The sequence below is a fragment of the Sinohyriopsis cumingii genome, unplaced genomic scaffold (assembly GCF_028554795.1).
Source record: "Sinohyriopsis cumingii isolate HCF-2022 unplaced genomic scaffold, ASM2855479v2 utg002530l, whole genome shotgun sequence".
Lineage (NCBI taxonomy): Eukaryota > Metazoa > Mollusca > Bivalvia > Unionida > Unionidae > Sinohyriopsis > Sinohyriopsis cumingii.
In genome coordinates this window covers 892,110-917,548 of record NW_028316239.1, presented here as the reverse complement: position 1 = coordinate 917,548, position 25,439 = coordinate 892,110, and the positions used below count along the sequence as shown (strand labels likewise).

At 33.7% G+C, this 25,439-nt stretch overlaps 1 protein-coding gene across 3 annotated transcripts in view; it reads right to left on the bottom strand.

Moving 5' to 3' along the window:
- The window catches only part of LOC149770182 (neurotrimin-like), a 180,580-nt gene that overhangs the window by 106,233 nt on the left and 48,908 nt on the right, over positions 1-25,439 (bottom strand). For all 3 annotated transcript variants that reach the window (XM_089949281.1, XM_089949282.1, XM_089949283.1), the window contains one exon: positions 3,092-3,585. In XM_089949281.1, coding sequence (XP_089805407.1) covers positions 3,092-3,176 — 85 coding nt within the window. In that variant the 5' untranslated portion in view covers positions 3,177-3,585. The remainder of the gene's footprint in view (positions 1-3,091; positions 3,586-25,439) is intronic.

Genomic DNA, 25,439 nt, shown 5'->3' with positions numbered 1-25,439 from the left:
GCAATGCATGTCTTCAGATGTCAGGTCCAACAAGCACGAGGTAGGGTGTTGAATAACTTAATATAAAAGCATTGTAGAAATGATTGAAAGTGACAAAAAATATGCTGCTGAAATGGGGGAGGTGGTATGAATATTCACATACAAATGAAAAGGTATATGATAGGTTCTGCACTAGATTTCTGAACCTTCTGAGACATATATACACCCTTCTACCATGAGGGGAATGTGGAAGACTACCTCTGTGTTTTAATTATTATTGTAAACGTATTAAGTATTGGATTGAGGTGATTAGAATGGTTGATATCCGACATCCAAGACAATGTTATATTACGCCTAAAAAACTGGACGAGTCGGGTTAAGTTACATCAGTTTCGGAAGTTTTAAGTCATACTATTCAGATATGGATTTGACTATAGTTGTCTCGCGCATGATTTAGGAGACAAAAACGTATTTTTATTGAATTTCACAAAAATTTAAAGACAATTTAATTCAAGATTAGAATTCAGTCGTAAATAAATAACAAAAATCATATCACTATAGTCAATTTTAAAATACTTTTTTCCGTTCAGATATACCGCCATTAATTCACCTACCCATCTACAAAATGCGTTAAGCAGACTCCGTTGTTCCGCTCATAACTTGGAGGAAGGATAGCATAATGGAATCTCCATAAATGAACGTACGTGTAATTTATGTGATAAAAGAAAATGCCCTTTCTATACAGATCTTAGAAAAAGATTCATACCAGAATTTGTTTTTAGCAAAAACACCCATGTGAAGAAATCTATTCTCTGATGAAGTCAAAGAATCATGGTATAATATCACAATTTGCACAATACTTCTTTTCAGCATTCCACAAAAGAGATCAAATATGCACGTAATTATATTATTATTTGATTTTATTTTTCTCTACCTATATGAAAGATCACATTCATGTAGTTATATAATTCTAGTTTGTTTCATCTTCCACATATTTCTTTTATTTCCTTCATTTTTCACCTCACTGTGTTAAATCTATTTGTAATTTGGCACTCTACTTCGTTGCAATATTGTTGTGTACTGTATTATTATGGGCCCATGGCTACATTACCAATAAACTGTTATCAAAAAACAAGTAAGGAAAAAAAAAATGACAGGTCGTCTCTAAAACCCTGTCACCATCCCATTAGTTAAACATAAGACAAGCTTTGAAAACTGTTTTTACTTGATTTTAATTCTCACCGACAACCAGTCGTAACCTCAGAAATTCTTTAATCCCCTATTTTATGTTCACTCATTTCTAGATTACTTCTATTAATTTTTTACATAATTTGTATCATGAACCGCCTAGCGCTCGGTGCTATGTGAACATTATTCGTACACATTTATTGTAATTATTATTTATATGCACAATTATTTGAAGTTAATAGCGTTCACTGTGACCCAGTATTGTGTGACTTGGGTACCCTACTGTTTCAGTATTGTTATAATACTGGAACAGTATTTTTGACGCTATTTCATGGTTAATTTGTAAAATTGATAATTCCACTGTTCCAGTTTTAAAATTCTTTGACGTAAATTTGCGGTTTTCCAAAATTCGGACAAAGAAATTTAAAGAAAATAAGAATCATGTCCAGTGTCCTGGTTTCGTTTTCCTATATCCTATTGCGACTATTTAAATTAGTAAATTCAAAGTACAAATTTATAGATTTTTCTGGCAATTTAACTTGCAGAATAATAGTAACAAAGTAATTCGGAAGTATTTGAAGTATCGACTTTTTATTTAGTCATTTTAAATCAAGCACTTATTGACACTTATTGGCCCAAGTAACTTAAACATGGAATAACTGAAAAGATCTATACATAAGAGGTGCTGTGGCGTTGTGTTTAGAAACGCATTTCCGTTTACAATATTGTTAAGTAGTGAATACTGTTTGTTCAGGCTATTTTTCTGAGGAGAATGTGAATAAACATATATTACAATGACGAACAGCCGTGTAAGTGTTTATTCTCATCCTGAAATTTACTCAGCACATCGTACCCACCAACTACTAACAAGTTACCATGTGTCATCTATGCATTTAACAAACTGGTTTTCACGCCTGACCCACTAGGTAGAGTTTCATAATGTAATTTATTATGTACATACAAGCATTGTGCGACGAAAAAACATGTTTTGATAGATTAACTTATCGATTAACCAGACACTGGACGACAACAATCATCAAGAAGAAATTGTAAATGATAAAACGAGAAAAAAGTGGTTCAAGTGGTCATAAAGTGTAATAAACCACTTCGTAACTTTTATTTAACAACACTGGCTGTGTGTTTTGAAATAGCTGAAAATGGATACCTGAATGAAACTTTCTACGAAAATGTTACATTTAATTTTTTTTTTCAATTTCATTTTGTGAAAATAGCATGTTTCATAGACAGGAAAATCTGGTACTTGTATATTTGTTTAGGATTTTGAAAAAACGTGCCACCGACGTATGAAATAATTTTCAAGCAAGAAAATACTAATGACAAATGTCTATTACAATATGTACTATGTCTGGAAGAGAGAGAGAGAGAGAGAGAGAGAGAGACAGAGAGAGACAGAGAGAGAGAGAGACAGACAGACAGACAGACAGACAGACAGAGGAGGGAAAGAGGAGGGAAAGAGGGAGAAATATTCGGAGTAAATAAATTACCGTATTTTATTTCAATTTACCCTAATGCAGTAGACCTGTATTGCTTTCTACTCACATGCGGATTCATTTTTAATTCGTACAAACTTAATCAAAAAATTGTCAAGAATGAAATTGCTGACGATATTGAGTTTAAAAGATCAAGTTATAGAATTACACCCATAACTGTTCTAGATATTGATTGCAATACAACAAAAACAATTTCAGTGTGTGTAAGGTTTGTACATTTAATTAGGCTTTCAAGAAATCACGGGAAACATGTGACTGGTCAGTTCATAGATGTGGAAGACAAATTATTGGAGTGGCGGAAGCTCAGTTCGGATTACATTGACGAACAGATTTGCCCAAATTTAACCAGAACTTAAAGTAGCAAGAGTTTGGATACACAATTTGTACCATGTACGTTGAAAGTTTGGACTTACCTCTAAATGAATACAGCAACATTATCTCGAAAAGTAGCAACAGTCGATAACCTTTGTCATTAATTCCGAAGTTTGGGATCCACATATTGCATGGTCACATGATCTGGTCTTCAAGCAGGATCACTTTGCAAAACAGCATTAAACCTCTGGTTGAAAATATTTCATATACACGTGGAATTTACATTGACATAAAACACATTGATAAACGATTAGTTCCAGAAATATTTCATTTTAAAAGACGCGTTTCGAATTGTTGTCTCCAATAGAAGCTTGCAGCTTTTTACTTTTGGCTGAGGAATGCCACATTGGTTCAATAGAATCTCAAGTTCAAGTCACATTTCATAAAATAATCTGCTCTATATTATTTGTTATTCTGTCCATTCTGCTACACAACATCAGGCGATGAACCGAATATCCAAAACTGACTATATCAATTGGAATTCCTGCCACACTTCCATGCATCTCCTTGTTTTGACTGTTCAAAGAGTCGTCATCTGAAAAAAAAAACGATCATGAATTTCAAGGAGACTATGTCTAGATATTTAACAACGCACGCAATGTATGCATTTAAAATGGGCAATGTTTTAATCTAATGAATATGGCAATAACCTGGACAAAGTTAACGACTTCTTTGAAAATTGAATAATAAGATTTTTTAAAAACACATTTCCGGCAATAACTCTTTGCATTCTATTATAGCAATTGACTTTATGAATACTTTAAGAAAAAAAAGAAATCAAACAGTATAGCCTACTTCTTAAAATGTCTGATGGGTTTGAATACGTCTCCATTAGTAACAATAATAATGAGAAAACCATGCTAACTCGTGGCGTGCAAATTAAACCAATTTAGTTTTTTGCTTATAAAACAATCCACATATTGACATATCAGTGACAGAAGCAAATTTATTTTAATTCCCTTGGCATTAAATAATTATTTAGGAGTAGTAAATAATTTGAAATCCTTATATTTGTGTGTTTCGGTGTATAAGAATTGTGTACTACAGTAGCAAAAGCACTGCAGGGTTACACTAACATTGGTTGTTTTCTACATACTAAAATATTTCTAAATACTCTTTTCCGCTATAAACCTTAGAATAGATGTTGTGATATTATTTATGCAAAATACCAGCAATGACAGTATACTAGATCCGAAAATGAGAGTGTAGTTGTTCTACAGTAGTCTTTGAAACCTGAAATGCTTCTTAGTCAGAATTAATACCATGAAGAGAGTCAAATAACAACGAATATATAGAATTTCTTGTGATTATGGCTTTAGTGTCACCATTTGTCTTTTGCAATCAGCAAAGAAAACAAATTAATCAGTATTACTGTGTATGGTTTCATAGTAAGATTTTATGGACTTAAGCTTACGTGTTAAGCTAATACCATTTTGTAAACAAAGATGGAATAATATGTGTAATGTTTGCCTATACATTTCTGGTAATGTTCAGACAATTTCGAACAGTTTTCCTAGACGTAATTGAATTTATGAATTCACTTCATTGGATAGCAGTGATTGCCAAATTTCAGCTCCCTAGGATACTAGTATTGTATTATTGTCTTGTGCATTGACATGATTGGTTGGTAAATCTATTAAGATATGAATGACAATAAAATTTGTACAAAACCCTTAAACAATCAAGTACCTCATTTTTATTGCAAATAGAATAAAGTAAAATCGTTCATAACGAAAAATAAACGCAGAACGAACGCTGAACGAATGTATAAGGAGCAAAAAATGATTGTGGAACGTTGCATTTATCGTTATAAATGCAATACCTAATTTTGCATGCCGCATGAAACAAACATGAAACAAAGATAAATGAAAAAATAAACGATTTATTATAATTCAGTTGGAGTGAATTCCTTTGTATAGTCTCTTAGAACCGTTTGGAAATGCGTGTTCGAATTGATTGTTTTAACACGGTAAAATATGGGATAATGAATAACAAAGGATGGGATAGTTGATTGAAACGTGAATGCAAAATAAATGCATTTTTGGTGTACTTGAATGCTTCAGGATATCTAGAACTGAAACAACTAATATACGTCTGTAATCTAATATATGCTTGAAACAGTAGAATTAATTAGGTGATTAAGGGACTTGTTTAATTTCACCTAATAAGGAGGTTAGTTTTCCTAAGTCATAAACCGCTTCATCATCCATTGCAAATATCTAGAAAAATATCCTTCTTGATTGGACCCGAAGGACTCTATTCTGAAAACACTTCATGCTCCTAATCCGATTCATTATAGACCAGTAATATTTCATTATCGGCTTTACTTAAACTTGTATCACACCATTACGTTAGTATTGTTACACGCAAGTGGGTCTCTAGACGAGCGAAATAATGATCTGCGTCAGCGCGGCTTGATTTTCCCCTATTTCAATGTCCTTAAAGCAACAGTCACTATCAGCTGCAAACTTCTTCAACGAACAAATACTACAGTTATTTTCTCTAATCACCTAATGACCACACACCACGAAAATCTAATTTCACACTTGTCTTAATTCACATGTGTATCACTTATTATTAAGCCTCTTCGATCTAATTATTAGTATTTTATGTCAGGCAATACAAAACACGACACAGACCCCTAATATAAAGAATTATTCCTATTGAACAATTAGTAAACAGGTTAAGGAATTAGGGAGACCCAATTTTACGAAACTAATCCAAGCTCTCATAAAGCCCCGTGAATGATGTACGTGATGATGTCTGCTTCTAGAAACTGGCTAATTACTCCGGTTAAGAAACGACAGCTCCTGATCATCAATAATCACTACATAGCTCATAATCATCAAATAATCACTTTATTCAAATAATTCTGATAAGAAACATAAATTTCTTTACGTAGAAATTATATTCACCATTATCTAAGGAACAGCAATTGAACAACAAAATCAGTCTCCAAGCTATAGTTTCTGCTGAAAGTGTTTACCTTTGAGATTATTTCAAAAAAAGGCGGCTGTAACAAAGTTCTTGCATAATGCAGACATTTACATAAATAAATAAAAAAAAAAATAACAACATTTTATATTCTATATAATTTTTTCCCTAGATATCATCATAGTTTCCTTTCCAAGTTAACAAAGTTTATCTTATTTGCGGCAGCTCGAATTCCGATTGCTCCCTGTTCTTAAAGTCTCCAGCAGCCAATATCAGATGCAAACTATTTTCTATGACAGTTGTTTACCGATTCAGACTATAATATATGATTCGTTCGATCATGTGGACAACTGATCAGAAATGGCATGTCGCATCTCGAAATCCCACCAACTTTTAAGACATTTAATTGGATAAAAGGAAGTGATTGCTGAAAGAGGGAAACATCTTCTGCTGCTTGTATGTATTTATAGGCAGGTGGTCATATGCAAGTATCAAGAAACTAACAATCTGAGACCAGAAATAGAAATCTTTTTTTTTCTTCAAATGTGAAGTTAATTTAAATAAACTAACATGTGCAATTGTTCCAGTCGCTCGTTAATAATTTAATTATCTTCGGCAAGAGGCACGCGGTCATAACGTCTGCACCTACAATAAATTTTATAGTGCATGTAGCTGTTTTCTTAATTGGTGGTAGAGTCGAGGCTAAATTTTTGTAAAAGTAATCATAAATAAAACACCAATAGATATTTTAGTCAGACTTTGTTTTGTCTTTCCAGGTTAGCGTAATGTTGTTAATGTTTGCAAGCCCATATCTTATTTGAAGTTTTTAGTGATATTAACTTTATTTGCTAGTATATGGAAGCATTAGAATCATCGTGAATCTCAGCAGAGATAAACTGCGAGCGCACTAGATTCGCGAAGTAATTAAAATTGTAAGTTCTATTGTATTGTACCTAATCTAATTTGATGCATACTTTAATTTATATAAATATTTTAAAATAATTATACATATAAAAGGGACTACTTAGTGCAGTTTTTTTTTTAAAATAAGGTTTTGACGCTGAACAATTTTTTTTCCTCCAAAAAGTCAGAAGATGCAAATCTGAAAGTTAATGGAGTTACTGTTCATTTCGGTTTAATGTTACAATAATCATTGCATTTTATGCAAAGGTAAAAATCACAAAATATTAGTTTATGTTTAATTGGTTTAAACGTTTATTAGCATGCTAAATTAAAACACATGGTTCTAAAACAAAATGCCTGTACCACGTTTACATTATATTTGTACAAACAGAAGTATTGATTAAACCGAAAATGCCGTGCAATAAATCAGTCAGAAAGGGCTGTGCAATAATTTAAACACGCAGGGCCTTGCAATCATTTTCGGTGTGATTAATTTTCATAGTTTAGGTTACAATCGTCGAAAATGTATATCTACATTGCAGTGATGAGTAGAGTTAGAAGACAAACGCGATGAAAGCTTTCTAGATGAAATACTTCAAACGGTAAAACACAGGAATATTAGTGACGATTTAGCTTGGCATTGTTATATTGCATTTTACGATTTATAAACCGCTTTGCACGAAACAAGGAAAATGTGTACAACTCAGAAATAATGAACTTTTCATGTTTCAGTTGTTCAAATCGATGGTACGTCTTCAAGTCAGATACCTCTCTGTTAAGATAATTTGTGTACCATGTTTTTTCACATGCAGATAGTCTTTATGTAGCAATTCATCTTTCAAAGAGGCCCACATGCAACTCACACTCAAATCAATTATCACTAGCACATATATGTTGCCGAGATTTTGAGCCAAATAGAAAAACGTACTAAAACATTATGTTGGAAGAAAGTTGTACTAATCCTTTGTCAATAACCTTGCAACTTGTTGCCGCTCGCCAATTGTTTCCTCCAGTAATGTGTGTGTGAAAAACATTAATGTACACAACAAAACTACCTAGATCATATAAACAGCGAGAAAATATGCACTGGCTCTTTTCTGAAGGTGACTTTCGGTACTTGAGGGTATAGTTGCAGACATATAGCTCCCTTTACATATCTTGCATGTATAAGCAAAAGAAGGTAAAACAAATAAAGACCACAAAGTGAACATGAATGATACCCAATGTTATGGCAGGTGCCCTTTTAGATTTTACTTGCTGTGGTTCTATACACGATATGCCTAACGTAACGAAATTCGTACAAAGGGTTGGGGAAACAAACCATTCGCGTACAACATGTTTTTCGGTAATGTAGATGCCAAAATACAATTTTCAAACTAAAAGTATTTTCTGGAAGCACGTCTTTCATCCCATATTTAAAAGTGAAATATTTGCGTCGTGTAGATTTAATACACATGGAAATTCAAACCATATAAATTTGCGATAAATATATTTCATTTAGATTCATCGATATGAAGTAAAGACTTTCGGAAGTTAATTTAACCTGGTTTCTTTCATTTGGAAAATTCCACGTCAATGGTAATATGCCTGTTGTTTATGTATGTGGGTATGTGTGCCTGCACACGAACGTTCGGACATCTTGAAAGTCATGAATCGTCCGAAACACTTCAACTGAGAGGATACAAAAGTGTCAGTAAGAATACTGGCGGTATTAAAGCCTACCGAATTGTAATGCAACACAAGAAATGTGGAACGCCCGATTCGGATTTAGGCACTTTTAAAACGTCTTTCAACAAGGATTATGCACCATACCGACATATGAAACTACTGTCAACGAAACGTTGATTAACAATACATAGACTGAAATAAGAGTTGTCTATAACAATACATAGACTTAAAGAAGACTTGTCATTTGACCGATCAATAATGTGTACATACGAACATACTTGTTACATGCGTTTACCTACCTACCAACCTACCTGCCTGCCTACATATTAACCTAATTACCTCCATCCATCCATCCATCCGTCATCCATCCATCCATCCACCCACCCACCCATCCATCCATCCATCCATCCATCTGTCTGCCTTCATGCACAAAGCTGCCACTCTGCAAAATATAATGTCTTCTTTTCTGATTATCTGTTTCTGGGTAGAAAATCATTAATTGCGAATATTTGCCGGTGCCGCTGGGAGGAAGATAGAACCAGGGTTCGTGTCTCCCAAAACTAATGTGTTGATCTGATCTATGAAAATTTGCAGTTAAACTAGAACTTCAGATCGGTTGGTTGCAATAAGATCGGAGAGATGCCCAGAAACAGGACCAAGACCAATTCGGACCGACTATACCATTTTCACTTTTTAACCAAGTACAACATATAAATGTGCAATAAAAGAGTCTTTTTTCTATACTGTATCACTTCAAATGCACAAAACGTTATGTTAGTAACCTATATTAAAACGCAGGTCATGCAAAGTCAGCTACGGTTGTCCAATTTAAATAAAGTATTCCATCTTTCACAAAATAAATAAATGTACGGTGGAGGGTGTTGCGTTGAGGTTTAAATTACATGGTTTTAGTTAAAACTGTTGAAATTTTTGAGGAACAGAAATAATGAAAAGGATCACTCACATAATTTGTCAATGATTGTATCACGATGTGATATTGGTGAAATTAGTTACCAAAGCACGTCAAGATTTTCCCAATATTTGAGAGGTTTTATTTTATTTTAATTTTTAAAATCATTTCAGTACATTTTGTATATTATTAAAAGGATGAAATTTCCAACTTTTTTCCATGGTACATTTAATCGAACATTAGAAACATAATGAACTCTCGGCTTTGATATACTGGTGTTGAATGACTAATATGTAGTTTTAAGTGACCGAGGTGACGTGAATTTAGCAAAAATGAATCTTCTGTGTGGAAAACATTAATAGAAGATGAGTCAATCTGACTGGGTCTCGGTTGATCCCATGTCGTATTTTAAATTTTAAGTTAAGTTGAAAATCTAATAAAGCACAATTATTTCTGAGCTGAAGAATGACCTTTTCATCCTGAAAACCATTGCCATTCGTCACATACGTGGAATAAAATATGGAAATCCTTAGTTATGTTTCCGGTTTCTTGTTCACAGGCACAGCAAATACTACCGTTTACATTATATTATAGAAAGACTACTTATTAAGACTTCATGTTTGAAAGCACTTTTGACGATGTGAAAGTCGTTGGTTTATAGCACAGTAATAAAAGCCAAGTGAACCCAAAGTGAATGTACTTCAAGGTGACGACACTCTATTGGGTGAAAAGAATTTTCAGGAATCCATGATAAAGGCATTTATTATTTTTCACTGCAGTGTGTTAAAACCATTTCTGATATTCTTGAACGATAAAAAATTGGCCTCTGAGTTGGTCATGCTCGACGTGAAGTTGTCACCACTTTCATACAGGACCAAGAGCATCCATCATTAGAAGTCTTTTGGCGAAAACTCAATACAATAATGACCATTCGTTCAGGTGGCGTAGCGATAAAGAGACTCCATGAAGGCTGCAATGGCAGGCTTATTGGAAGTCCGATTGCCATCATTTTTACTCATTACCAACTCTACATTTTAGTCAGTTTTCTGCGGAAATTTAATGTCGACATGACTTACACCATCAATCTTAGTGAAGTAGCGATTTTTTAAAACAAAAATGGCCATCATGGGTACTATATAGGTCATATCGGTACCATTATAATTCTCGCACCAACTACACATGATAGTATGTTTTGTGCTGAAACCTAATGTTGAAATGACTATCCATTCAGGAGAAGTTTGGAAAATAAGAGTGTAAAGTTGGTTTTCGTGGTGACTGTATTGAATGTCACATTGGCACCATTTTTATTTAGATGCAAGTACGTATCATAAAACGTTTTCTGAAGGAAACAACATGCTGATATGGCTGTCTGTTCAGAAAAGGCAGTGGTATGTTTTTCAATATTGTTGCTGTGGCAGCCATATTGTATATTAGATTGGTACCATTTTCATGTAGGACCAACAATACCATCGGCTCAATGAGCATGCATAAAGCTGAATGACAATATTCCAATATTATTAGAACGAGGAGTAACGGTACAAGCTTGTGAGAACCGTTGGCCAGAGGAGGATGGACTACGGACGGTCAACGAGCAACAGCACATACCATTATAACCAATAAAAGCAGTCAAATAAATAGTAATCTCACTTAGTAATTCTAATGAATAATTCAAGTAAATAATTCCTCCCGAATGCTCGCATTATATCCGAATACATCTGTAACTTCTGATAACAAATGGATTCTACAGACTTAAAAGCAGGAATAAATCTTATCTAGAGCAAGTCTGTATGCAAAACAGGCACCATTATTTTAGTGATAAAAGAAAACTATTGCCAACAACCACTCTCCTACTAAATAAAATTACCAAATTTATAGGAGCCAAACTCGTGAGGTTTGAAATGTATCCTGTCAGCATGTCCAGTCACTTAGTACATATATCAAAATAAAAAGAGCTATCCTAAACTTGTTTCCCATGTATGGTTTACGTATCATTTAATTAATTTTGCGCTAGTTTATCTGTTGGGGTGTACCTGCCTGGATTTGTATCTAACTAGATGAGTTTGGAGACTGGGTGTTACATCGCCAAAGTTGCTATTTAGGGCCATTTGTTCATCATAAGAAGTCTTAAAATGTGACCACTTGTTTATATGACCATTATTGCATGACTAGTAGCGATTATAACATATTCAATATGGCCGCTGTGGGAACGATATTGGATGTCACGGCAGCAGAATTGTTATTTACGACCAACTAGAATACGGGATAAATATGAATAAAGTTTCAAGTATTTTAGGAGGAAAAGCGATAATAATCTTGTTCTAATAGACGGACAGGCGACGAATAACTGCTCATCCTGCAAGCTCTTTTGGTCTATGAGCAACAGTTCTTCTCGCTTTTTTCTCCAGATTTTGTACAAATCGTTTTCTAAAGACGAACCAGTACACATATTTCCGCTTTGTGCGAGTGATGTCCCTTTATGTAAGGTCAAGGGTTATTCGAGGTCGAATTACATTATGCTTAATGGGATGTCGATTCATATTTTTCACAAAAAATATTTAAGAAAAAATAAGATAATATATTCGTCTCAATTTACAGGAAACAAACTTTTATATGACATAATTGTCAAATTCATTGTATATGAACTGTTTTACTTCGAATGACCTCTGACCTTTGGAGCTCACCGGTGCGTATAAGTGATATGAGAAATGTGTAAATACATCTGTTTGCTACTTCTGCACACATACAAAATTTAGACAAAAAAATGAAGGAGCATAGGGGACAAGAATATTTGTCTGAAAAAAGGTGTGCGTTCTAACCACAATCACCAGTGAAATATGCCAGTGTCATGACAGTGAAAGAACAAGGGAGTTAATTCGGTAATCCGAATAGGTGCAATTTATTATTATTAAAATATGGATTACAGAGCGATAATACAAATGATAGCCTGATTTTCCAATTATTGTAATCTACTTTTTGCACACAGTAAACAAAGTCTGACAATGCTTATATGGTGTGTACAACGCTATTACTCGGTAACAAAAATATACTGGTGGATGATTTATTTCATGTTTCGAAACATAAACATTTCGCTTTTGATAATAAGCTTACAGTTCAGCAACTGTTTGTTTGCTTTCCAAAGCTTTCGTGCCTGAAAATATGCAACAAAGGTTTACACAGCAATCAGGTGGTGAATAATTGGTGGAGAATATTTGACCTTGATAAAAAAAAAATTAAAATTTCTCTTTACTTAGACATTTACATGCATTAAAACACAACAGTCCTGAGAAAGTATAAAAACGGTTACAAAGAGGCTGGTAAATAGGTCTAAATAATATTTTTCTTTTCGGTGATAGCATGGCGACAGAATATCGTAGAAATGTATAAAAATAACGAATTTACCTTCTCAATTTAAGAAAAAAAGAAAGCTTTCGATTTATAATTTGAACTAGGAGAAATTCTTGTGATATGCAGCACTCTCCGTTCTTCAACTGCTGCTAAAACAACAATGTGTTAAAGAGAAAAATGTTTTAGTAGAGAAATTTTCAAGCGAACTAATTTGTACTAACATGTTATTCACGTTCAAATTTTTGATACAATGAACACGATGCGGTTGCAGTAAACGAATATAGGGTGGATTAATAAATAATTAGCCATTGTTTCTATAGGTGTCTTGTTATACTACAGCAAAGGAATTGTGGACATTATTTTCCAAAGCACCCCCCCCCACCCCAACCTACGATTGATGTTTTCTCAGTAACTTTGTATTAAACCTAGTAATGTACTATTTGCATTTAAGTATCTGTTTATAGCTTTGCTAGATTTTAGTGATATATTATTCATTTAAGTATCTGTTTATAGCTTTGCTAGATTTTAGTGATATATTATTCATTGTGGCTAGTCGGTATTGGTTAGTTGTTTTAATGGCTCGTTAAAGAGACTTCATTTAAACGTCCATTTCTGTCAGCAACCTCAACCCGAGTGATTAGTCAGTTTGTTGGAGCAGACGTCATAATGTACAGCATCCACGAGATGTTCTGACAATTTGGATCAGTTTCGTAAAATAGACCCTCCCTGTATAGAGGAATCTGAGTAAATGAGTAAGCTGAGTATTTGAAATTGCAAATGTTATGCTACTTGTTTCTTTCTATTGCTATTTCAGGGGATATATATATGTATAAATAAATGTATATATGTTTATATGTATATATGTGTATATATCTATATATATATATAGTGTATTAGACATGTATTTTTTATACGGATAGAGGAATCTGAGAGAGTAAGCTGAGTATTTGAAATTGCGAATATTATGCTATTTGTATCTTTCTATTGCTATTTTAGGGGGTATTCCTTTTCTTTTATGGAGTTTCTTTTTTTTTATTTACTTCACCCTAATTTTTATTATTCCCATGATTTATTGTATCTCCAATTGTTCGCCAGTCTTTAACTATATCTTTTCCGAATCCGCAAAAGGGATATAAACCAATTTATCAATTATTAATTTTTTTATGTTATTGCCATGGACATTATGAGTATATTTTTCTTTCAGCTTCGTTTTAATAATTTACTGATCAACCAGTCTTTACAATAAATAAATAAAATAACATAAAGGTCAGTACGAGAGGGGTTATGCTTTAGTACAACGTCGTGTGCGACCTTTTGTTGTTTTAATCCAAAATACACTTGATATTATGTTATTGTGTGATTGAAGAATAATAGTTTTATTATTTCTGCCCAGCCAACTTTGCAAGAATTTGAAGACAGAAACTACTGTTTACCAGCAATCGGCATATGAACTGAATGGAGTCGGCATACAATTGATTGTAAATTGACCTCATAATAATGCCTTTCAAAATAGTGCATGGAAATACATGCCAAGGCACACATCTGGCAAGATAACATCGGCAATTTTCAGTTTCAAGATTACGTACATGTTTTTATTATATTACAAGCTATACCATTATACTGCACTAACGGAAACAGGCATAACCTTTTCAGCATAAGAATTCAAGAAGATGCCTCTTATTATGCAATTATACCTCTCTGTCTGTCTCTGTCTCTGTATTTGTCTCTCTGTCTCTCTCTGTCTCTGTCTCTCTGTCTGTCTCTATCTCTGTCTCTCTGTCTCTTTCTGTCTCTGTCTCTGTCTCTCTCTCTCTCTCTCTCTCTCTGTCTCTCTCTCTCTGTCTCTCTATGTGTGTCTCTCTCTGTCTGTCTCTGTCTCTGTCTCACTCTCTGTCTCTCTTTGTCTCTGTCTGTCTGTCTGTCTGTCTGTCTCTCTCTCTCTCTCTTTTATACCGTTACCAGGTGCTTTGTTTTCTATTGGTACGTATCATGGTATTTTTGCATTGTATTTTTGTGGTTCCCGTCAATGTGTTTAAGGGGTTTAACTAAAGTGCAAGCTTAATCATCCCACTTAGGGTAAAGTTTTTAGATTAAAACATACATACAGCAAATTTTCCTGTATTACAAGGTACGGTCCATTTAATTTTTAGACACGGGGTTGCGGTTGTCTTTTGAGCTGGCATATTTTATCTTCTATGTCAAGATTATTAGGTTGCTGTTATTTTTTTCCCTCATTGTTCCAGTAACATATAATATGGTGTTACTTTGCTGTAAATCAGACGAAGATCTTTATCCAGCTATTAAAACAGACGGAAATGTTAAAAAAGAGTGCCATATTCTTGCCCCAAAACATAATATGGTTTGGTTCTAATATAATTGCGGTATACCATCGTACGTACCACTGTATGTCAGAAATACCGAGGTGTATCGGGGTACAAAGTTTTTGTTGTACCCAACGTTTTAATCTATGTACATGTTTGGTACACTTGTTCATAGTTTCAAGTGTGTTACGACCTATGGTCCTAAATTAAGTAATATTAACAGCGAAAACCAAGTTTTGTCATATTTAACACATAATTAAATTTCCCTAGGACCAAAATGAAAACTTAAAAAGAATTTACAGGTTTGTGAACTAAATCTCAAATTGTCCTAAAGATACGATCATAAGTCCAAAATTATAGTGATCCGAATGAATTCCACTAGTGTTCCGAATGAATTTTAATTTTGAATGTGATTACGTGCCAACAGTCTTGATGTACCACAATATAATCAAAAATGAATTCACATAATTCCAGAATAGTGATTTAGTCCTAATTCAATGAGCATTTTGTGATTCCAATGAATGAATTGAAATAAATAAACACAATCTTATCAACGAACAGAACAAAACATTGTGTTTATCAAGAATGATGGTACAATATGAAATCAATAATTCCATAAAAAAGTCAAGGTTAATATAAAAACCACGGACACTATTTGATGATCAGGATGGGGGTGATCGTAAATTAAATTTCCATCAACTGTAAATGAAATTTGTTACTAGAAAATTCTAAGGTCAGAATGAAGTCTATAACTAGAAATCAAAACTAGTAAACGTGTTTGCCCTACATGACATTAAGTATGCAGGCCAATCTCCTACCCTCAATCACACAATATAAATTAAATGCACATAACATATAATCATGGACAAAAGCCAACACACAATACAAATTAAATATAAATAACACTTCCTCTCGTAAAGAAAGGTTTATGTAATAAAGCTTTCTTAACATATTAATCAAATATACATAAACAAGATGGTACTTTTATATAAGTGGAATTGAATCTGTAATTAGATCAACATTTCCTATGATGTGCATAATTTCAACATTGCATTCCTGCAACATCACAGTATAACTTAATAATCTCTGATTTTTTTCCTATTCATTTTGTAAATGAAAGTAAGGTGATGTGATCACTGAATACAATAATCTGAGAAAGGGCTGAACTAATAAACTTCAAAGTGTTGCAAACACAATATCAAACCTAATTACACCTTCTCAGTTGAGGAATAATTTCTCTGATGCTTGTTTACTTTTTTTAACAAACGCAAACTGCATGATCTACAGCATTTTTGTCTTTTTGACTCACTATTTTACTAACCCTAACATCGCTTACATCAACATAAATTTTAAGTGATTTACTGAAATCTGGAGCTGAAAGAACTGGTGGACTCTTAAATATGGCCATCAAGTTACCAAAAACCTCCTAACATTTTTCAGATTAATGAAACCTGGTTTTGTTATTCAATAAATTGGTCAGAGGTTCAGAAATTATGGAGAGTCTGGAGTACAACTTCCGTTACCCAAATATCGCATCAGTTACTTATTACTGACAGGAACAGAGAATTAGGAGACATTATCTTATATTGTTTTAACTTGACTATGCCCCACAATATCTTCTAAAATATAGAAGATGCACGGCAAGCTCACTTTAACAAAAGTAATTGTCAAATTTTCATGACTGAGTCCATCGGAGAATTTCTGAATGGTTTCCAAGTCATCATTCTAGGTGTCCTTGTAGATGATATAAGGCTTACAATTATCTAGATCGGACGTAATAACGTTCATTAAACGTTGAAAAGTACAAGGCGAACCGTTCATCCAAAAAAACATCACTTTATATCGATAAAGTTTATCTGGAGTTACGAATGCCACAATTTACTTTCCCTTTCTGTCAGTGGAATTTTCGAGAATCCTTTCAAATGTTCGAATTTGGTGACATATTTTTCATTTCCAATTTCTCAATGCAGTCATCGATTCTTGGCAATGTAAACGAATCTGTTTTTGTGATTATTTTCATTTTGACATAATCATTACAATATTATCTAGTTTCGGCACAAGAATACATCGCGAACTCCAGTTACTGTTACGTGGATTTATGAAATACTTCTCTAGCAAATACTGAATTTCCTTATTCAAACACTCCTGATTGAGGGAACTCATCGTGTAAGGATGTTGTTTCACAGGTGTATACCCTATAATTTCAACGTCATGTTAGACTTTATTTGCCGTGTTGAAACATCTGTAAACAAGTGCTCATTTTCACATAATAGCTGTTTTAGTTCACTCTTTCTTGTGGCTTCAGATGTGAAAGTTTCTGGTTAATATTATTCAGTATTTCTTATTTCCGAAGACTGGTTGCACCAAAGTCACCACAGTTCGTTTCCATGTCATCGTTTACATCCTAACTGTGTTGGACAGGTATAAATAAATTGATTGAATTATTAGCAGGGCTATCTCTCTCAACATAGTCTTTAACATATTTATATGGCAGAGTTGATTCTGTTTTCGCATTCCAGGAGTGTTAATTATATAATTTATTTAACTTACTTTCTTTTCAACTGCATACGGACTATCATTCTTAGCCTGAAGAGGATTTTGAAGTTTGGGCAACAGAAACAGAACTCTATCACCAGGCATTTTTGTCAAGCCTAAATTTCATGTCTGACCGAGTAGAGTAAAGACTAGTTCTTGATACTTTACAATCCTTTCACAATTTATATTGAAATCAGAGATATAGTCAAAATAATTCATGTATGAATCTTCGGTTGAACGAAGCGTCTATTTTAATAACTGCAGTGATCCACGAACATTATGTCCAAAAACTGGTTCAAAAGGAAAAACAGACTGAAGATTCTTGAACCTGGTTCCCTAAACGTAAACAACAGTAAATGAACACATGCGTCCCAGTCTTTTCTGGTGTCAAAACAATATGACCGAATCATACTTTTCAAAATTTGATCAAATCTTTCTAAAGTGCCTTGGATTTCAAATGATAGGTAGTAGACTTGACTTTCTGATTTCCTAATTCATAATTTGTTCGAAAATTTCCGACATACAATTTTACCGTTGAACTGATGTAATATATCTAGCAAGGCAAAATATAAAACCTTGAAAAAAAACTTTATCAAAGCTTTTACTGTGGTTTTAGGTTTAATTTTCCTCTTGTCTCTGGAAATCATGCTGACACTATGGTCAAAAGTATTGGTTGCCTGACTTGTCATGTTAAATGATTCATCAAACGGAGGAATAGTTGCAGATGAGTATGAGGTATCCTTTTGTGGTTTTCCTACCGTGGGACAAGATCTACATTATTTAGAAACATCACTTTAATATTCGGTCTATAAAAATTACTCAAGATCTTGTGCTAAATCTGTTTGCATCCTTAATGACCATCCAAGAGAGTTTCATGAACTAGGCTAAGAATGTCCTGTCCATAAGACTTAGGAACGAAATTGGACAGCTCATTCATCATTTGTCACTAGAGGGTATCTCACGTGGTCCCCATTTTCTCATAAGGGCCCGATCTGTCACAAAACAAACTATACATATGTAGCTTCAGTTTCGATAATAACACTCTAAAACAAACAGGTCTCCGAATCTTAATTATGCTCGACAACAAGTGAATGTCATTTTTCACCATGATTATAATTGAGAGAATTGGACAGTTAAAAAAATAGGAGCACTGTGATCGATACTTATTGATCAATACAGGGAGCAAAGGTGACCTCATTGAAAGACTGTCCAATACATAAATACTTTCAACATCATTCTCAAGAGCTCTCTTTTCAAGGGCTCTATTAACTGCAAAAGCTGGGAATAAATCACGAATTTCATTTTCAATTGTTTTTTTTTTTATCTAAACAAGGCTTGTCAGTTAAAAGTGGATTAACCACAACCTTATGTCAAGCTAGGCCATTGACTAATAATAACTGGGTAAAAATAAGTCACTATTCCGAAAGTAACGTGTACTGAGACTAAGTCTTATGACAAATTTACAATGGAAGGGAACATTAACAAAGCAACACTCTACTTTCTGAATGAGAACAATCTCACTAGCATTAGACTTCGCAGACGAAGGCAATGTACCTGATAATAAAAGACTCTGATAAGCTCCTATGTCCCTTAATATTTAAATAGGGATAAGATCACCAGCAAGCGGTACAGAATATTTCGACATGAAAGGTTCATACTGCGCCATGGTACAATCAGGCTGGGATGTCTTTGACCCAACAAACGTATTGCTTTCAACACATGGTCATGAACGTGACGTCATAAAAATAAGAGCATTTGTAATAGCTCTGTCTTTGTTCTGTTGCTTACGTTGCCATTTGAAGCAATCAAAGGTTACGTGGCCTATCTTTTTAAAATAACTGCACAAAGGACGAGATAAGGATGTCTGATCAGTCGTATCCAAATGATGTGCTTGCATGAGACAGTTGGTTGTTTTTACCAAATACTGTTGAGAGATAGACTTAGTAATAAATAAAATAGTCTTTGTAAAGGAATAATTGTCAACTGTACGAGCAGCATTTTCTGAAGTTTTGACCTATTGCTCATTATGGTAGATCGTAACATCATTGTGGAAATAATTTGTGCATTCTCCAACTAATATGAGTTGTAGAGCTTATCCTAATCCTGATCATCATTGTGGAAATAATTCGTGCATTCTCCAGCTAATATGAGTTGTACGAGGTTATCGTAATCCTGATCATCATTGTGGAAATAATTCGTGCATCCTCCAGCTATGAGTTGTACGAAGTTATCGTAATCCTGATCATCATTGTGGAAATAATTATTTCATTCTCCAACTACTGCGAGTTTTATGAGGTTATCATAATCCCGATCAATCTTCTTGGCTGAGCACCACCTATTAAATAATTGTATTTTTCCCTTGCAAATTCGGTCAGTCCAGGTTCATTTTTTAAAGTACGTAATCCGTTGTCCACATGCCTCAGCTACCAACCCAAAACCTTCAAGATATATTCCTTAACCACATCGTAAATAGCACTTCGTTGTATCGACAGTGACGTCTAGACTTCACGAACTTTCCCAATATATACACTTCGTAATAATAAAATGCTCACTTAGCCTTTTCAAATTTTAAGCAAAATTCTTAAAATGTCTGCAGATGTGTTTCCCTCTCATCGTTATCTCTTTGATTTACATTTGCGTTTTTATCTGTTTTCTACCTATCGCGTTATTTCCTTTTTCTGCATTTTTATTTCCCTTTTTCGTTCTGTTTTCCTCTACCATTATTTTTGAAGCCCAAGCTTCTTTGCCCTATTTCCATCTGATTTTTTAATTTAAATTGTTTTGCTTTTTCGTGACAAATTTACAACAGATAAAGACCTAATAATCAAATGTAAAGCACTTTTATAAAAAATATGTTTTATCATATATTGGACCATAACATTATTTATTTCTCGCTTCTTAACAGAAGCCCTCGCTTCCGAATGACCATATTTGCTGGAAAACTGGAGCAATTCGTTTTTGCAGTGTGTGTCAATTCAGAAAGTGTCATTCTTTTGCAGATAATAAAAGTTATAGTTTACTCTCGAGGTTTCCAGGAACTCATAATTTTTGTGTTATATATGATTCTAGTCCCCCTTGAAGAATAAAAGTACGAACTCATACACATTGAAAATATATTACGCCATAAAATCTACGTCCCAAGATCAGAATAAGATTTCCAGACCGTAGATGACAGTAATAGTTTAAGTATTTTTCATTCATTATTTAGTTCAAGCCCAAGAAGCATGAAGGGATATTTTTCACTAACATTTAACAAAATTAAATAATCAGCAACAGCATTTATTTAAAAAATAACCACGATCGCTTTAATGCCGTTATTTATTGATCCTGAGCTACTTACACCAAAATTTACTGAGAGGCCGATATTTTATCTCAGAGGTAACATCTATTTACCTTTAACTGGTGTCTTTCATGTTTGGGATGATATCAGTCTTTGATCAATGAAAACTGTTTATAGGAATATTATCTTACAGTCAACAAACTTGCCGTAACATATTAAATATTTACCTAGCTCTCAAAAGGAATTTTGTGCATATCCATCGGTACACTAACACCGGTAAGAAGTTCTGTTCTGACCTTCTGCTCATGAAAATCTCCTAATATTTGATAGTTAAAGAACGTATGTGTTTTCTCTGAAAATATATATTCAGGCTAACTATATATTCATACAAACATGCTAAATTGAATTTGCGTGATTTGAGGAACTGTGCTAACAAAACTTTCGTCACAAAACATTTAATAGTTTGAAAAACTTAATCTAAACAAAAAAAAAATCTTACGTTTATGTGCTGAAAATATAAGAAGGTCATCTATATTTGACTACAAAGAAGCCATTAAATACATTTTTGTTTAGATCAATTGTTTGCTTAATTGTACTAACAATGTTTATTTCATCAAGTCTAGCTTCAAATAGTTCAAGAAAGTGTAAACAAAATAGTGCAAAATGTTATAATGTCCTGAATATCTAACTCTGTCCCTAAGTATGATACAAATATGTTAGTGAAATTAATTTGTCAATATTGACGGACAGACTTGTCCAAAGCGGACTCCTTAATAAGCAGCGGGAGGGTTTAAAAAGGATTTTTACCTTTAAATGTTTTAGGTGCATGAACTGGGCCCCTGGTTGCAAATCAGGAAGTTACAATAGCAGAATATAAATTAATCATTGCATTTTGAAAATAGTAAAATAGATGCGTGAAAATATGGTACCCGGGTAGTCACAGATAAAGATGCCACAAATAAATGTATTGTCTTAATTGATTTTAACAAAGCAATTCAACTTGGAAATAACTAATAGTTTATATTCCCAAACCAGTGAGTGTTAATGTTTATTATGTAGACAACACAAATGAGGTTCAATCAGCCATCCTAAGAAAAGGCAGCTGTTTTCAATCATGAGTGTAATAGCTTGACAAAGTTACCTATTCATTATATACCGCTCCATTTAGTGCAATAACTAGTTATTTAAGGTAGCGGAATAACTGATTATGTATCCGTAACATATTATTTTCCTTAATGAAGTAATTGATTATTTATCAACAATATGTTAGTCTGCTTTGTGGAGGGTAAAAGAGTGAATTTTGTGGATATCATTGTAACATATAGCAAGTTTAAATTGATGCATGCGAATATGCACTGGGGTAAATCCGTGACACGTTTCATGACGTTAATACTTGAATGCATCTAGTAGGGACTTGATTGATTATTAATGGCGTTCCGTTTGATAACTATGTCAGGCGAAACTAGACAAGGGGTGAAGAATAGGTTTTGTTTATCGAATTGCCAAGAGTTGAAATGTGGCAGAAATATCGTTTGTACTTGCTAAAATATTTATCATAAGTTGAAACGTTGCAGAAATTAGTATTTTAAGGAAAGCGGGAATGTAAATTTTTCCAAACCTTGAGGAAAATGTATATATAATGGCGCTTAGATAAACATGAGTTCTGGTTGGGAATGTTAACAATTTGTGATGAATTTCCTGATAAAGTCTCGGCGTTTATAAATGAATTTCACCGCAAACCAGACAGTCCAGTCTTAAGCGAAGAGAAAGCTCCTGACTCCGAGTTGAAGGCGAAATTCTCGTAAAGTCTGTCCAACGTACATGTAGTTCAGAGTCGACGAGAAACACGTGACCATGGGTGTCAGGAGACGTTTTTATGCTGAAAGGGCACTGTATCTTAATTTCATAATTATTTCTAATATGAGTCTTAATAGAAGTATTGATTATCTTAAATGATATATGAATCATGTATGCTAGGAATTGACCATTTTTTAGGATTGTAGGATGTTTCCTGCCGATGAATATTTAATTAGCAATAGTGTATTTAAGCTAAAAAGTGAATTTTGTTTGCTCTATTTGTTTATCAAATATGTAAATTCTTTTAACCTATGAATCGGTTGCATCACAATTTGAGCAGCATGGCCGAATATACTGACCCGCCGTATGTATGGATGTATCGGAAATTTAGTTTATGATAATGATCGATAGTTCTCACTGGAGGGACGTAATTGCTTCTAAGTGAGAGCAGACAATGCTATCGATCAATATGTATTGGAAACTAGTTATGTTGGAGAAATACATTACTCTCCCTATACTATGTTAATTGTCTATGGAGAGAGAGAGAGAGAGAGGGAGAGAGAGAGAGAGTAAGTCGAGTGTATATATACAAATACAGCACTGTTGTGTTGAATGCAAGATTGCGACTTGAAACCATTTAGTATTACCGATCTGTTGTGAAATATAATACTTGTTGTTCTGCGTAACGGAATGTATTTATTGTTCAGGCTGTAATAAACTAGGTTATATCGCATTTATTTTGTTTTATCAGGAAATTAAACGACGGAACATAAGAGCGGGTGATCAGGAGAGGCCACTAAAGGCGGTGACACAAGAGCATACCAGAGAGAACAAGTGTTGTTATATGTTCATTGTTTTCTCCGTTAACGTTATATTGTCAAAATCGTTCAGTATTTTAAGATATTGTACTCGCGCGCAACTTATTGAACTCACATGTTCCCAAGAGTGTATTAGGAACTACTTTGTAAACAAATCATGTACACTCTCGTAGTAGACGCTTTACGTTTTGGTTGATCAAATTTGTTTCTAAATGAAATAAACGAGATGTTTAGTGGACTGCCACATGCCAGCTACTTTGGCACATTGCGCGCTAACTTTTTTGATACAGTGTTTCGGATTTAGGCTAGCTATACACACCCGACAGGCTCTTGACATATAACATGCATGTGACAAGTCATAAACTGTCTTTTTTAGCCTGTAATAAGAATGGCAAAAATATACTTAAGTTTTATATCCTGAATTGCCTAAAAATGTACTTTCTTAGTTCTGCAAATCCGAATTACATGAGCCATGTCATGGGTTCTCAAGCTTGATTACACATTTCGAAATTGTACTGTAATTTTGACTATATTCCATGTGCAATTACATCCTCCTTACTGGACTTAAAATGAAATAAACATTAAATTCCACAGGGGCTTTTTGATAACTGGAATTGAAAGACTTCATATTGTTCCCACATTATTTCAAACATTTAATGACAGACCAGAAGCACACTTGCAAATGTCAACATGCTTCTCCCTGGCTGCTTCAATCCGATGTGTTTTATGTAGAATTGGCACAGATACATTCAGCCCATAATCACGAAATTTAGCAGAATCGACACAATTACAAAATTCTATTCATTCCAGATCAAATGTAAAAGTTGTTGCAATGCGCATTCATTCAAAATATGACTTCAAATTTCATTTTTAAGTAGACCAAGACGCCATTTTCTTTCAAAAGTTACGTCTAGCGCGCAACTAAGTTCAAATTTATATGGACGGAGTAATGTGCGCGGTAATAATGTTGTCGTACAATGCTGAATCTGCGGTTGTTTATTAGTTTAGAATACGGTATACATTCAGTTACTTTGTTTCTTATAGTATATTTCTGTTCATATAATTAAGCCTTAGGTAGAATAATAAACTGAGCATATAATTAAAAAGTTACTGCATTTGTTTGGGAAAATGTGAACTCGTTCATGTTTTCCCATACAAATGCAGTAACCTATAATTCTTGTTCAAGTCGTCCCCAACCGACAAGCTATGTTTATTCTGGAGTGTGACCTGCAGCCACTTATCACGTTTTGAAGACTTGATTCTGTGATGAAATGTATTATATATATATATATATACAAAACCAAACTGCTAATTGCATTTTAGAAATTTGAGGGTTTTTTTTCTGAAGAGTTGCATCTTAAAACTGGTGTTCTACAATTTTAATAAGTTATTTAATTAGTTATTTTGTTATATTCTGTATGAAGGGGACTCGTCTTGTTCTATTCTAAATCTCTGCTCAGATCTCCACTTAATCCGACCATTAATTTCATATTTTAATAATAGCTCGATCAGGGATATAACGGGCTATAGATCGATAATTTCCTAGACAGCGATAACCACCATCAAAAAGAAAAAAAACCCACCACATTCAGTAACAGTTTAATAACGCATCGTAAATATCGTAATATATAAATGGAGTAGCCGAGCATTTGAAGTTCCAGCTTTTTGTATAGGCTCATAACATTGTGTACATGCATACAATTCTGTTTAACTTAAATACACAATCTTCTGAGTTTTTTTCTTCCTCTAATAAGTGACAGATGTGAAAGAGCCGGTGAAAATTTGGTCTGAATATTTTTTTAAACATACCTACTATAGCTGAAATTATGACCAACATATCCTATCGGAATATTCTTGGAATGTATTTTAATATTCTCC